Source organism: Myotis daubentonii, chromosome 16 (genome assembly GCF_963259705.1).
Source record: "Myotis daubentonii chromosome 16, mMyoDau2.1, whole genome shotgun sequence".
NCBI lineage: Eukaryota > Metazoa > Chordata > Mammalia > Chiroptera > Vespertilionidae > Myotis > Myotis daubentonii.
In genome coordinates this window covers 26,372,935-26,389,626 of record NC_081855.1, presented here as the reverse complement: position 1 = coordinate 26,389,626, position 16,692 = coordinate 26,372,935, and the positions used below count along the sequence as shown (strand labels likewise).

Genomic DNA, 16,692 nt, shown 5'->3' with positions numbered 1-16,692 from the left:
TCACACACAGAGCCACAGGGCGATCAGGGGGTTTGGGCGCTGCCCCCTGTCACGCTGATCCCGGTGCTGGGAGGCCTGTCGGCTCCGCTGATCCCGGTGCTGGGAGGCCTTGCGGCTCCACTGATCCCGGTGCTGGGAGGCATATTACCCTTTTACTATATAGGATAGAGGCCTGGTGCATGGGTGGGGCTGGCTGGTTTGCCCTGAAGGGTGTCCTGGATCAGGGTGGGGGTCCCCACTGGGGTGCCTGGCCAGTCTGGGTGAGGGGATGATGGCTGTTTGCAGCTGGTCACACACCCTTCAGGGTGGGGGTCCCCACTGGGGTGCCTGGCCAGTCTGGGTGAGGGGATGATGGCTGTTTGCAGCTGGTCACACACCCTTCAGGGTGAGGGTCCCCACTGGGGTGCCTGGCCAGTCTGGGTGAGGGGCTGAGGGCTGTTTTCAGGCTCGCAGGTGACTGAAGCTCCCAACTGCTCCTTTTTTTCTTTTTTTTTTATTCTGGGCCAGCTTTAGCTCTGGCTCCAGCTCTGAGGCCTCTGCTGCTGAAAACAGGTATCTGGTTTGTTTGGGTTCTATAATCGAAACAATGTATAACTCCAGCTCTGAGATCCTGGCTCGCTGAAAGCAGGTTTCTGGGGTTTTGTTTAGCTTCTATATTTATTACAATGTTTCAAACTGCAGGCTCAGAGGCCGGCAAGGCAGGCGGGGAATGTTGGTTTCCTCCGTCACTGAAGCAAGCAAGCCTCATGTTAGTTTCAAGCTGCCTGGCTGCCCGCCGCCATCTTGGCTGGCAGTTAATTTGCATATCACCCTGATTAGCCAATGGGAAGGGTAGCGGTCGTACGCTAACTACCATGTTTCTCTTTTATTAGATAGGATATAGTAGATGAATCAACATCATGAAAATTGGTTGTGTTGGACCATTCTACCTGTGTAGAGATGCTTTTCTTTTAGAATTAACATTAGCTAGCTTTTGATATTCCTGATCTTTGCTTTTCTTAAAGGGAATATGAGCTACAGATCTTAAGATAACTTCATTATACTGCTGAAATATGCCATATGCTATGGCTTAGAGTACTCTCTTATGTAAAGGATTAGCTGCTTTTTCCACAGAATAACTGTACAACTGCACTCAACCTAATTGTTTTCATAATGGGAGGGCCCCTGTGGAACATCTAATTTGACATAACAACAGTAGCAAAGGCTCAATGACTTTAAAAGTTCTATTAGTTTTTGTTTTTTTGGTTTGGTTTTGTTTTTACAAATCTGCTGGGGTTTTTTATAGCTTCTTATTCTTTTTAATAGTTTTAAATTTCTTCTCATATGTCTCCAATAATTTAAAACATTACTTTATATTTTCTTTAAGATTATTAAATGAGCTCATATATTTGCATATGCCAACTCTTATTCATAGTGGATTGTTAACTCTCTATTTTGTAAACTTTGATTGCAAATTCATCTCTAGTGCAGTCAGTATTTTCTTTGGGGATTTCTTAAAGCTTGGGGCTGTGGAAGTGTCCTAGTGATGGTTTTGCATTTGCTTTTGCCATGGGCTCAGCTCTGGACATGTACTTTTTTATAACTTCTCAGACCCAGATTGTCTGGGTAGTATAAATGTGGACCTCAAACTCATAAGGTAATGGCCCTAGGCAACTTTCCCCCTACCCTAAGCTTAGGCAGAGCAAATGAACTTCTAGTTCTTTTTCCCCTTCCTCCCTCCATTCCTTCCCCTCTCTCTCTCCTTCTTTTCCTTCTTTCCTTCCTCCCTCGCATTCTCCCTTCATTCCTTGTTCTCGTGCTCTCTTTTTTTAAGGAGTGCATAGCTCTTTCTAGTCACATTTTATACAAGACCCCAGTTCTACTCCCTGCATTATTAGGTTACAGGCTTTGTATCCAGTTCCATTTGGATATTAGCCCCATATCCTTAGGTTAAGGAGAGAGTAAAAACCTAACCATCTTCACCCTTCTTTTGTTGCAAGGCCAGGTCAAGCTTCAAAACCATCTCTGGTTTTCATTTCTGGGTGGATGGGGTTGGTGGGTGGTGTTTGTTTCACTTAATTACTATGTATTTTAAATACCATTCTGTTGTTATTCAGTTTACCTGGCCTTTCTAGATGTTGTAGTGGCAGGTTCTTCTACTTCATTTCTTTTGCTCAAACTACTCTTTATTCTATTTATCTGCTTCAGAAATGATGTTTAAACTTCACAAAATATCCCTTCCTATGGAACTAACTATTAAAAGGAGTTAAATTTTTCTTCCATTTTTCACAAACAACCACAAGAGCCAGCTTTTCAAATTTATTTAGTTGTGTTTCCTAAGGAGCCATATTCCATATTTCTAGGCACTTTGCATCAGCTGTGGAATTTTTAGCATGTTAATCAGTAATGAGGACCTTCTGATTTCCAGTGTGATGAACTGCTCAGCTTTTCTTACCCTGATGAGATGAAGAACTTTAGTGTTAGTGCATAGACTAATTTTAATGTTAGCTATACATCTGTAGGCTAAAGCAATGAAAGGATTTGAGAAGGAAGAAGTGAGATTAATTTCATTTTCAACTAAGGTTTAGTGTGATGATTAATATCAGTTTTAAACTAAATGGTTACAATTTGAGTTAATATTATGAATAAGATCATGCAGTATTTGTTGTTCTTTACCATATCTCTCTCTTCAGATATAAAAATTAGTAATTCCATTCTACTGCATACACTTTTTATATTAATTGAAATAATGGGTATGCCTCATTAAAAAGCACAATTCAATACATTAGCAATACCATCTTTTCAAAAGCTGATGTCTGTAGTTGTTATTGAAAAAAGAAAACTTTAACCTCTTTTATTTAGACTTAAGTGAATTTTTACATCAGTGTAAAAATCTATACTTTTGTTGTTTTACAAACAAATCATGCTTGGATAGACAAAAGACATTGTATTCTTTTGATCATTTTCTACCTTCAATGTAAGATTATTTCATATAGTAAGGCTGGACTAATAGTCACCTAAGAAAAAAAGGAATTTCTTTTTTTTTGCACCTCCGATTCCGTAGGTGTTTGTTAACTTCCTGCTTCAACCAGTGTATGATTCCCCAGAATATGAAATGTCATCACTCAAAAGATTTCATGAAGACATTGTATATTATATAAACACTAGGGGCCCGGTGCACGAAATTCGTGCACTGGGTGTGTGTGTGGGGGAGTGTCCCTCAGCCCAGCCTGCCCCCTCTCACATACTGGGAGCCCTCAGGCGTTGACCCCCATCACCCTCCGATCGCCTGATCGGCCCCTTGCCCAGGCCTGACACCTCCGCCAGAGGTGTCAGGCTTGGACAGGGGACCCCCATCTCCCCCTGATCACTGGCTCTGGCCCCCACCCAGGCCTGAGGCCTCTGGCCCAGGAATCATGCCTGGTCAGGGGACCCCCATCTCCCTCTGATCGCTTGCTCCACCCCCCGCCCAAGCCTGACGCCTCTGACCCAGGCTTCAGGCCTGGGCAAGGGGACCATCATATCCCCCCAATCCCCGGCTCCGCCCCCCGCCCAGGCCTGATGCCTCGGCCAGAGGAGTTGACCCTCATCACCCTCCGATCACCAATCACCGGATCAGCCCCTTGACCAGGCCTGAGGCCTCCGACAGAGGTGTCAGGCCTGGGCAGGGGACCCCCAGCTCCCCGCGGTTGCAGGCTCCGCCCCTGCCCAGGCCTAACGCCTCTGGCCTAGGCGTCCGGCCTGGGCAGCGGGGACCCGCAGCTGCAGCGGCCCCGCAATCGTGGGCTTCGCTTTAGGCCCAGGCAAGGGACCCCTAGCTCCGGGGACTGCCAGCTTCGACCGTGCCCAGCTCCCCTCGCTGGCTCCACCCCTACTTCCTGCTATCACTGGCCAGGGCGGCAAAGGCACCTGATTCTCCGATCATGGCTGGGGGGCAGGGCAAAGGCGGCCCCAGGGCCGCCTTTGCCCTGCCCCCCAGCTCTTAGCTCCCCCCTGGGTTTCCGATCACTGTCAGTGGCCGGGGGCTTCTTCCTGCTTTCCTTTTTGCCTCCCTGCATTGTGCCTACATATGCAAATTAACCGCCATCTTGTTGGCAGTTAACTGCCAATCTTAGTTGACAGTTAACTGCCAATCATAGTTGGCAGTTAATTTGCATATAGCCCTGATTAGCCAATGAAAAGGGTATCGTCGTACGCCAATTACCATTTTTCTCTTTTATTAGATAGGATTACCAAACATCATCAATTATACTGTACCATTAAATAACATTTTAGTTTCTTTGCACTGGGAATTCTGTGAGCAGATAAAAGAATATTGTCTAGCATCATGATCATAGAAATGCCATTTTTTATTTAAAAAATTACAGGATTTTAAAGTTAGCCAATTCTCCCAAAGTACCACGGCACAAATTCTCAATTATGATGAATGTTCTCATTCACACCTATTAGAAAACTACAGAAGAATAAATACCTCTGACTGATGGAAGTCCACTATTCACACAACATAGACTTGTCAAAAGATGCAGGTACCAATAAGCAAAGAAGATTGTTTTCTCTATTCAGCATTATTCTGTGACGAGTGGCCCAGTGCATGAAATTCGTGCACATTAAAGGGGGATTAATAAAAGGAAATATTTTAATATTGCTATTTTCCCTTTCTCCATAATAGAAGTGTCAGAGATGAAAGAAAATTAGTAAAATGTGTATGAAAATCTTCCTCCTGTCAGAGTCTGGGGTGCGCTACAGGTCAAGTGCCCGCACACCCACGGTACCTCAAAATCACGCGAAATCCAGACCCAGCCAGCCTCACCCCCATTGGGCGAGATCCAGACCTGGCCAGCCCCACCCTTGTCAAGCCCCGCCAGGTGGGGGGGCGCAGCCTCAGGTCCCCTGGCCTGGCGCCAGATGGGAGGTGCAGCCTCAGGGCACCTGTCAAGCCCCACAGGGTGGGGGGCACAGCCTCAGGTCCCCCGGCCCAGCGCTGGGGCGGGGGCGTGGCCTGAGGTCCCCCGGCCCAGGCCGGGGTGGGGGGTGTGCCTTGAGGTCCTCCATCAAGCCATGCTGGGCAGGGGGCATGGCCTGAGGTCCCCCGTCAAGCCCTGCCAGGTGGAGGGGTGCACCCTGAGGTCCCCCATCAAGCCATGCTGGGTGGGGGGCTCAGCCTGAGGTCCCCTGTCAAGCCCTACCAGGCGGGTGGGAGGAGGAGGGCGCAGCCTCAGGTCCCTGCTGATTTCTCATTAAGGTTCTTTACAGGAACTCGGCCTCCACTGTGGGTGCAGCCATCTTATGTTACAGAATCCCTGCCTCCACTGTGGGCACAGCCATCTTGACAGTTACGGTGTGATGGTTAATTTGCACATTCCCTCTTTATTAGGTGAGATTCACTGAATCATAAAGTGATTCATGCTATACTTCCTACTGGGTCATAATTAAGGATCCACTCGACTCCACTTGCATGAGAAAGATAAATCATATGCATGAAAGCAAGTTCCAGAGTTATTGGCTACTGTCAATTATAATTCAATTCCATTTTGCACCATGTATACCAATTTCTCTATCTGCAGGATATAACAACTAATGATCACATGATGATTTTATCATACAATTTTAAAGCAAAGCAATATATATTACAAAAGAAATATCATTAAAATGTGGTTAAAACAGAAGTAGCAAACCTGGTATAATAACACTAATAGACTCTGATGCCAGTCCATCTTAGAAATAATGGGTCCTCCATTTTGGCAAATTGCCTTGATAACTTCTTTGGGTATTAGTTTGCTTACCTGTAAAATGAGGAGTTACCACATACATTTCAAAGATACTATGAGGCTAAAACAGCATTCTGCAAATGCTCAACAAATGGGAATTTCTGCAGTTTGTAAAGTTAAAACACAGACCACTTTCTGGAGGTTTCTACTTGACAATTATTCTCTTCCTTGTGCTTCCATATTTTTGAGACATTTTGGTTTAGGGGTTTGTTTGTTTGTTTGTTTTATAACTTAGGCTCTTGTGATAAGGAGTAGAGCTGTGAGATCATTAGAATTCTGACTACTCATCAATTATTCTATCTGGTTAATTTCATTTGAAGAAATAATATGTTAAAAAGTCAAAAATTCATTCCTAGTGTTCAAAGGGAAAAAAAAGCGTGGTCATGGGTAACATTTCCTAAAATTTAGACTTTTGATTTTTGCAACAGTACTCATATTTAATTGTACACACCACTATCACAGTAATAAAAATTTCAAAGAAATCAATGCATAAAATTTCTACAAAAGCTGAGGTCAAACTCATTTCTGTCAACTTTTAATTTTTATGCAGACGATAAGAAAAACTTCTAAAATGTGTATTACTTACAATAGTCCTATGTAGATTTACACACTAACCTGGTAGAAATGCGACTAAAGACTGCATTGAAGTTGTTGCAGCTGAGAGAAAATAAAACTCCAGAGGCAGAATTCCGAAGTTCAGCTGCATGTTGGTTTCCCTCACGACAGGTGTGAAGAAAATGGCAGATTTCTGGCAGCAACTGTTTGACCAGCATTGTTTCATCTAATCTCATTGTGTCCTTTGGTTGCTAAAATAGAAATAATCACAATTCTAAAACTTCCTTAAATTCACATGTAAATATTTTCTATTATGAACATTTTCAAATACATGAGTTGAAATAGAATAACTAACACCCTTATATACACTCATCACCTAATTAGATTCAATAATTGTTTATATTTCATCATGTTTGCTATATATACAGTCAGTCTAATAAAGAGGATGGTTCCATCTCTCGCCTCTTTAATCACAATAAAAGTCCAGCCCCCATCCATCCATCTTCCTCAGCCCCCCACACCCACTCCTGCCTGTCCCATTTATCAAATCCCTACAGGAGTCCTCCCCCTCCTGGGAATCCTCAGTTTGTTGTGAGTTCTAAATAAACATTATTCATGTTCCTTAGTGAGTGAATGTGTCATCTGTCTCAACATCCAAATAATTTTCTGGATGGGCCATCACACCTGCCTTTGAGTAGATTGAACAAAACAGATAAATATTATTTATTACAAATAACTTTCTTTTGGTTAATCCATTTCAAAGTTACAAACATAATACTTCAGCCCTACATACTCCAGCATCTCTTAAAAATAAGGACATTCTCCAATATAATTTCAATCAACCATAACATCAAGGAAAAATAAACAATTCCCTTGTATCAGCTAACACCCAATCTGTAATCAAATTTCCCTAACAACCCCCAAAATGACTTTTCATTGCTTCAAAAAAGGTTCATAGATTGTAACATGATTATGTTCCTTTAGTTTTTTTTTAAATTTCTTTATTGATTAAGTTATTACATATGTATCCTTATCCCCATACTACCCCTCATCCCCCCCACTTATGCCCTCACACCCCTGTTGTCTGTGTCCATTGGATAGGTCTATATGCATGCATATAAGTCAGTGATGGCGAACCTATGACACACGTGTCAGAGGTGACACGTGAACTCATTTTTTTGGTTGATTTTTCTTTGTTAAATGGCATTTAAATATGTAAAATAAATATCAAAAATATAAGTCTTTGTGTTACTATGGTTGCAAATATCAAAAAATTTCTATATGTCACTAGGCACCAGAGTTAAGTTAGGGTTTTTCAAAGTGCTGACACACCGAGCTCAAAAGGTTCGCCATCACTGATATAAGTCCTCTGGTTGATCTTCCTTTAGTTTCTTTATTCTAAAACTATCTCCCTCCATATACATCATCTTTATTTTCTATAACATTGACATTCTTTTAAAAAGTGGGCCAGTTGCCTTACAAAATGTGACAACTTGTTATTGTAATTACTGTATTTTCTGTAAGGTGGAACCTGAACCTAGTCTGATATCATTCAGGTTAAACACTTTAGGTAATACAGTTCAAATTATATCACATTAGGAGTACATAATCCCAAGTGATTACACTGTAAATGACACCAAGTTTGATAACTTCAGTGTTAACACCAAAATCTCTATTTTGTAAAATAAATCTCTCCTTTACAATTAACAAATCAATCAATGGATAAGCTATCCTGCAGATACACTGTTCCATATCAATATTTCACCTAACAGCTTTAGTATCCATCTATCAATGACAATTTGGATAATACCAAGCATGATGACAGAACAAAAGCTTATATAACTGTGTGCTATGCTCGATTCTGTAATTACAATCCAGTGCTTTCAGATTCAAATACACTGAGATATATGGATCGTAAATAAATACATATCACAAAAAATATAAAATTTGAGTTACAATGTCTATTTTTCATTTATAGGCTAACCAAACAATACAGATGTTGAAAATAACTCCAATTATATACAAATGAAAATTGTGTAAGTGTTCAATCTTTTGAATAGTGGTCATAGATACAGCAACAAAACTATTTAAGATTCTTCAAATTCTATAAAATCTTACTTATAAGATATTGGTAAGTATTTGTTCACTTTCACTAGATGTTTCAACTACTTATGAGGTAAACATGTACTTGTAAGCTCAGTTAATCTTGAACTTCCTCAACTTACTTTGATTTAAAAATGAAAATCAAGAGACAACCATAAAATCACTGATGGCAATCTAACAAAACACAATTGTTCAATAATGTGAAATGTATTATTTTTAATTATAAATTTAATTTTAAAATCTTATACATTTTCAATTGTAGAGAAGAGCAAAATAAGATATATTTTGTGCATTATATAAGTTTTACCATGCCCAATTAGAGTTACTAGAGTTTCAATTAGGCTATCTCCAAAGAGTACCAAATTAGCAGGCCAATAATATCATTCCCCAAAACACATTTACCATTAACTCTCAATTACAAACATTAATAGAGAAAAGCTGTACAACTAAGGGAGACAATAAACCACCCTACTCAAACATGAGAGTGGCTAATACACTGGTATATACAATCAAAACAATAAGACTACAAAGAGTGATTCCTATTTTTAAAATTGTCCACCTCCACAAGGCCACCATCCTGTTTAATAGCCCTTTCATTTTATAAACTAGAGGCCTGATGCATGAATTTGTGCACAGGTGGGGTCCGGCTGGCCCAACCCATCAAGGCCGATTAGGCAGGGCCAGCAGGGGGGGAGGGGCCACAGGTAGTTGGTGGGTTGGCCCCATCCCCCATTGGGGTAGGGGGGCGGTTGGGGGCAGAGCTGGCCAGGGGGAGGGGCCATGGGCAGTTGGCTGGCTGGCCCCACCCTCTGGTCAAACTCCTGGTGGAGAGACAATTTGCATATTAGCCTTTTACTATATAGGATGAACAATAGCATATCATAAATTAACAAAAAACACCAAGCTAAAACGGAACTAGCTCACCCTCAATTTAAGTGGAAAACTTAAAAACACTCTTACAATTTTGGAATATGGCCAACGGTCAATAAAAGAGTTTTGTGGGGTTATTTTAATGAGAATTGTTCCTTAATATTATTTATTTTTTATCCCCACTCGAGGATATTTTTCCATTGCCTTTTTTTTAGAGAGAGAGTGGGAGAGAGAGAGAAAGACAAAGAGAAACATCAGTGTGAGAGAAACACATTGATTGGTTGCCTCCTGCACGAGCCCTGACCAGGGCCTGGGCCAAGAAGGAGCCTGCAACCGAGAGGTATGTGGCCTTGACCGGAATTGAACCTGGGACCCTTTACTCCACAGGCCGATGCTCTATCCATTGAGTCAAACCAGCTAGAGCAATAAACGAGTTTTAAAACATTATCCTTAGGGTTTTGTGGCCTATAATCTTAAATACTTCTCTTCCCTAAGGATACAGTGTATGTGAATGTACTTATGTTTTCCAACACTACCGTATCCCTTCCCCAAACACTTACGACTATCCCCTATCTTTTCAACCACACATAGCAAAGTCCCTTCCATCTAGGTTTACTATAGAGAATAACCATAACATATGTGGAAGAAAAGCAATTCTGAATAAAAGCAAATGATGTGCCAAAGGAAGACAGGATATAAGAAATAAGTTAATTCCAATACATACTGAATAGCCAGATCTTTAAATGGAAGTATTAAATTTATTTACTTATTTGAACTTCTACCATGTTCTCAGAAGAATTAAGGCTACCGAAATATAGAAATACTTTGTTTTATACAACAGGAAGATTCTTGAAAAAATTCCAATTAAGTCATGGTTGAAATACACTGAGATAACTATTTAGAGGAAACCTGAGAAAGAACTGTCTTGTATTCAACTAATCCTCCACGTATCTCTATTTTATATGTTCATTTTTATAAATAACAAGTGTTCTTCAGGTAGTATCTATCAGTAATAGTTTAATTTTTTAAGCTCATTTTTATGTAGATTTGAAAAAACATTAAAATCAGATTCATACAGGGGAAACAAGACGACTCTTGGTCTTTTGCCTCACATCCTTTCAAAACTAAACAATGCTACAGGCCTAACAATATCTGAAAAACTAATTAAATCAAATCGTGGCTTTTTTTTCCCATAAAATGTTTTCTTTAAAACCCAAGATATATGTGGCTCAAGTTTAACACTTTATAAGTAAACTTAATATCTATTTAATTTATAAAAGATAAGAAAATGCCCAGCCAGTGTGGCCCAGTGGTTGAGTGTCAACCTATGAACCAGGAGGTCAAGGTTCAATTCCCTATCAGGGCACATGCCCAGGTTATAGGCTCGATCCCCAGTGGGGGCATCGAGGAGGCAGCTGATCAATGATTCTCTCTCATCACTGATGTTTCTATTTCTCTCTCTTTCTCCCTTCCTCTCTGAAATCAATAAAAATATATTTTTTAAAAAAGATGAGAAAATGATTTTATCTTGAAAACTTGTTTATGCCACCTAGTCAGCTGTTTTAAAAATTCATATGCATGACTTAGACAAAAAGCCCATGAGTCCAAAAAGTTCTCCTTGTCAACACCTATATTTTGGTACATCAGATTAACTCAAACTTAAATTCACAAAACCTGCCTACTGAAGAACAGATTTACTTACCCCAGCAAGACATTTTTCCAGTGTATCCAATATAATCAACTGAGAGAGATATAAATTTTTTTCAGCAGCTTCTCCAAATATTCTCTAAGAGAAAAGATATTCAGAACACTAAAAGTTGGTTATTACTCTCCACTACAAATCAGCACACATCTGAAAAGTCAGAGGCTAAGAATCACGAAAATCAGTAGTCTTCCATTATATCTCCCAAATGATACTATATTTAAATCTATTATTTCTAATTTTATCCTAATGCTCACACAAAATAAATTATCAAGCAAACAAAACTGCCGGTATTCATTACAGTCTGCCATTAGCCTTGTAACAGTAAAAGAAGATACACTGGTTTATATACTTTAAAAATACATAGGATTTAGATATACACCCTGATCTTTAACAGAATCTTGAATGGAGCATTTAACCACACTTTGATGACACAAAATAATTAAGGTCTAAATTCTTAAAACAAAAAAAAAGACTAGAATATCAATTACAAATAATTTTAAGCATTCACTATTCTTAAATTTAATACTACACTATTTACCAACAAGAGACTATTGTTTCCACAATTCAATTTACTCAATAAGAACTAAATGAATGTCAATATCATAATATTGGTGTGTGTTTTTTGTTTTTAAAAGGTTTCAAGTATTAAAATATTTTCAATCTAAATGGGAGCATGGCCACTTATTATATAAGTAAAATCCTATCACTGTGCCCCACACACATAGCAACAAAAGAGCTCCACAAAATCTTAAATAAATTTCTGTAAATCACTTTACATATTTATTAAAAGCCCTGCGTTTTTTCAAAAAATATTTTCTTCCATAGAGAAAGGCAAAAGATTTTCCACAACTCCAGTTTATCCATTTTGTAAGTTTTAAGTATTGTCTAATGAGCTTTTTTTAAAAACACACACACACACACACCAAAGATGATGTGACTATAAAAATGTGACTAATTTTCACAACCTACAACCAAAAGTCATTTTCAGAGTTCAAAACAATACAAATCGTGGTTGTAAGTGCTAAAGACAATCAGAGCAATTACAATTTAGTCAAGAAATATCCGAATCAGTTGATTTGAACTGAATATGAAGGAAATTTTAGTTAGGAATTGACAGAAAGGGAGGAATCACCTGAGACAGGAGAAATATGTTCAAATGTAGAGAGAGAATAGCTCGAGTACCCTGAAGTCTATGGAATGTGAACAGATTTTATAAAATGGGGGGAAAAGAAGCTTTTGGAGTAATTTGAGGATATTGGTATTTGGGAACACTTCAGAAATGGGTTCTCTACCTACTGCAGAATCTGTCACAAGCCCCAGGATGAAGGAAATAACATTTTCATAAAAACAATCTTATATTTTAGGACTATAAGTTCATTTTTTTTCTTTTAGTCCTCACCCAAGGACATTTTTTCCATTGATTTTTAGACATAGTTGAAGGGAGGGGGAGAGACACAGAGAGAGATACATCAACGTAAGAGACACATCAACCTGTGAGCCAGCACCTTATGTACGCGTCCCTGACTGAAATCAAACCCACAACCTTTCAGTCTACGAGCTGAGTTTCTATCCACTGAGCCAAACCCACTAGGACAGTATAAGGTCGTATTTAATTTATCATCTACATAGGACTGGGACAATTTTATATGTAAATATTCAAATCAGAAGATAAGGAGAACATCTGAATAGATTACTATGGTCAATTCGTATATGACATAAAATCTATATGCAATCCTAATTTCAGAAAAATAATAAAAAACGTCACAAATAAGAAAAGTATCTAAGGGAAAGAATAAAAAACTAAAATGAAAGTTAAAAGGTTATCTGTGCTTATCCACAAAATAAAATGTTTACAAAAAATGACTTTCCATATTTCAAAATATGCTGCTCCGAATTTTTAAATAAAAAGCAAACCAAAGTAAACTCCCAAAAGGGACAGTAACCCAATTACTCACCATATTGTTAACATTCTTTAAAATAGTAGTGAGGCCACTTATAACCAAAGAAAACTTGTATTTGGAAATATTGATAAGACATTCCTTGTTGTGTTCGGTACTGACTTTGGTATGTGTGTTCTGCTGTCCTGTTTTTATTGGAAGCTTTAAAAAAAAAATGAAAGAAAACACATGTTAGCTTACACTTGAAAATGACTAAAAAGAACTCTATTCCTCATTGAAAATCATGAGATTTTAGGAAAATTTTATCAACCAATTACCTATATTAGTATCTTAAGCTCCAACTTTCTATATATAACAGTATTTATAGCAAATCTAAAATTCTTTGGAAATTTCAATTTTTGCAGCTCTCCTTCTGGAAGTCATAAACTCTATCTACAAAATTAAATCCTTACCCAGCTCTACATAAAAAAGAATGATGACTCACAGAAATAGAGCTATTTCCTTGTAGCTAAAAATTATTTCAGAGAATGTTTGCAATAAAATGCACACAATCCTTTCTCTTAGACATTGAACTCAAGCACTAACAGAACATGAGACCAAAAAAAATCTATGTCCCATACCTCTAGTCCAGTGGTTCTCAACCTTGGCTGTACATTAGAATCGCCTGGGAATCTTTTTAAAATCCTGATTTCTGGGCCTCCTCCTCCGGAAATTCTGTTTCTTGGTTATGGGGTGGGGCCACAACAGCAGCAGCAGGCAAGCAAGCTACCAAGGACAGGGGTGTCAGAGTGAGCACCTCCTGCCAGCCCAGAGCCTCTTGGGTGGGGCCGCAACATTAGTAACAAAGAAACAGAATTTCCGGAGGATGAGGCCCAGAAATCAAGAGTTTAAAAAGATTCCCAGGTGATTCTAATGTGCAGCCAAGGTTGAGAACCACTGCTCTAGTCAATAATAGCAAACAACTGCAGGTTGTTAAAAAATTAGGACAAACTATACCCTGGAATAAACAGAGTTAGGCTAACTCAGGTAAGATAACCACTCTCAGGTACACAGTTGAGGAAGTAATGGCACAACAAACAGGTAAGTCTCGAGAAAAATACATCCTTTAAGGGGACCACATTTACATTTATCTGAGAATGAGTTAAGTTGTATTACCAAGAAGTTCATGTCTATTCTGTTCCAAAGTAGCATTCTGTATTGAAAGCACCATGAACATACTTACTATCTAATTATTAGATCCTGCTAATGCTAATCAAGAACACTGGTAAGGTTCCACTGTGAAAAACAAAGCTCAGTCCATCTTTTCTCATTTCTAACTGGTACAAACAAAGGTAAAAAGAGACTGAGTTTCCTAAGTCAGTTAATAATAAGTGACTAATTCGCGAGTAAAGAAGTACTCAATAAAAGAGGGAAAGCATTTTTAGACTTTGGAGGAAGGGGCAGAACAGAAGCTATAGAATTACATAATGTTAAATATAAAGATTACAAAGGGGAAAAAATCTGAAAGATCAAAGGGGGGGGCATTTTAGAAGCCATCAATGGCTGTAATGTAGCTTGTGAATCTCCCCAAATCCCTCTATGATGGTTAATTTTATGTGTAAACTTGATTGGATTACAAGGTTCATAGGTATTTGGCTAAACGTTATTCATTATTTCCATGTGTGTCTCTGAGAGTGTGTCTGGATTATAATAGCATTTGCATAGATGCACCTAGTAAGCCAGTTTTCCCCGCCCTACTGTGGGTGGGCATCATCCAATCCATTGAGGGCCTACATACAACAAAAAGGCAGAGAGGAAGGAAGAATTAGTCCCTTCCACCAGGCTGTTTGCGCTAGGACATTGACCTTCTGCCCTGGCAATCCTGGTTCTTAGGTCTTCAGACCCAGACTCCCCAGACTAGAATCCACCAGCTCCCCAGGTACTTAGGCCTTTGGACTCAGACTGATGAATTACATCACCAACCTTCCTGGGTCTCCAGCTTGCAGATGGCAGATAGTGGGATTTCTCAGCCTCCATAATGACATAAACTAGGTCCTCATAATCTCAATCTCTCTCTCTCTCTCTCTCTCTCTCTCTCTCTCTCTCTCTCTCTCTCTCTCTCTCTCTCTCTCTCTCTCTCCTCTCTACACACACACACACACACACACACACACACACACACACATACACACACTATTGTATGGCATAAGGGACTTCATAAATGCAATTAAGATCCCTAATCAGTTCACTTTGAGTTAATCAAAAGAAAGATTACTTGAATGAGCCTGTCTCAACCAGCTGAGTCATAAGAGATTTAAAGCCACAAAAATACTTTCTGTTGGCCTCGAAGAAGCAAACTACCTTACTGTGGGGAAGGTCACATGGCAGGAAACAGCAAGTGGCCACTCCAAGCTGAGGGCCTCAGTTCTGCAACTGAAAGAATCTAAATTCTACCAGCTAATGAGATTGGGTGGAACTCAAGCTTCAAATAAACTCAAAGCCCTGACCAACACACTGAGTTCAGTCTAATAAGAGCCTGAGCAGAGAACCAGCTAACCAATGCCCACATCTCTGACCCACAAAAACCATTAGATAATTTTGTGGGCTTTTATTAAACCACTAGAGGCCCGATGCACAAAAATTTGTGCACTTGGGGGGGGGGGAGGTCCCTCAGCCCAGCCTGCGCCCTCTCGCAGTCTGGGACCCCTCTGGGGATGACCACCTGCTGGCTTAGGCCTGCTCCCCAGGGGATTGGGCCTAAGCTGGCAATCAGACATCCCTCTGGCAGCCCGGCAGCCCTCGGGGAATGTCCACTTGCCAGCGGGGAGCAGGCCTAAGCTGCAGTCAGACATCCTTAGCACTGCTGAGGAGGCAGGAGAGGCTCCCACCACCACCGCTGTACTGGCAGCCATCAGCCTGGCTTGTAGCTGAGCAGAGCTCCCCCATGTGGGAGCGCACTGACCACCAGAGGGCAGCTCCTGCATTGAGCGTCTGCCCCCTGGTGGTCAGTGTGTGTCACAGTGATCAGTCATTCCCAGTCTTTCTGCTGTTAGGGTCAATTTGCATATTACCCTTTTACTATATAGGACAGAGGCCTGGTACACGGGTGGGGGCCAGCTGGTTTGCCCTGAAAGGTGTCCCGGATCAGGGTGGGGGTCCCGCTTGGGTGCCTGGCCAGCCTGGGTGAGGGGCTGATGGCTGTTTGCAGCTGGTCACACCCCCTTCAGGGTAGGGGTCCCCACTGGGGTGCCTGGCCAGCCTGGATGACAGATTGATGGCTGTTTTCAGGCTGGCCACACCCCCTTTAGGGTGGGGGGTCCCCACTGGGGTGCCTGGCAAGTCTGGGTGAGGGGCTGAGGGCCGTTTTCAGGCTGGCCGGCAACTAAAGCTCCCAGCCTCTCCTTTTTTTATTTATTTTTTTTATTTGGGGATTTATTTAATTGAAACTTTGTTGCCGTCACTGGAGCTGAGAGCCGGCTCCAGCTCTGAGGCCACGGCCTGCTGAAAGCAGGTATCTGGGATTTGTTTAGCTTCTATAATTGAAACTTTGTTGCTTTTGGAGCTTAGAGCCAGGCCGCAGCAGGCGGGGAACCTTGGCTTCCTCCATCACTGGAGCAAGCAAGCCTCCTGCTCACTTCAGCTGTGTGGCTGCCAGCCGCCATCTCGGTTGGCGGTTAATTTGCATATCGCCCTGATTAGCCAATGGGAAACATAGCGAAGGTACGGTCAATTACCCTTTTTGTCTTTTATTAGATAGGATTATGTTTATAGTAGTTTGTTAGAGGCAACAGGAAACTATTAGAACTACTAAATCTCTATCTTCAAATGCATTATC

General features: G+C 40.6%; 1 protein-coding gene across 13 annotated transcripts in view; it reads right to left on the bottom strand.

Annotated features, from left to right (window-relative positions):
* The window catches only part of NF1 (neurofibromin 1), a 242,066-nt gene that overhangs the window by 180,731 nt on the left and 44,643 nt on the right, over positions 1-16,692 (bottom strand). For all 13 annotated transcript variants that reach the window (XM_059669430.1, XM_059669433.1, XM_059669423.1 and 10 more), the window contains 3 exons: positions 12,936-13,079; positions 10,978-11,061; positions 6,363-6,553 (listed from right to left, as the gene is read on the bottom strand). In XM_059669430.1, coding sequence (XP_059525413.1) covers positions 6,363-6,553; positions 10,978-11,061; positions 12,936-13,079 — 419 coding nt within the window. The remainder of the gene's footprint in view (positions 1-6,362; positions 6,554-10,977; positions 11,062-12,935; positions 13,080-16,692) is intronic.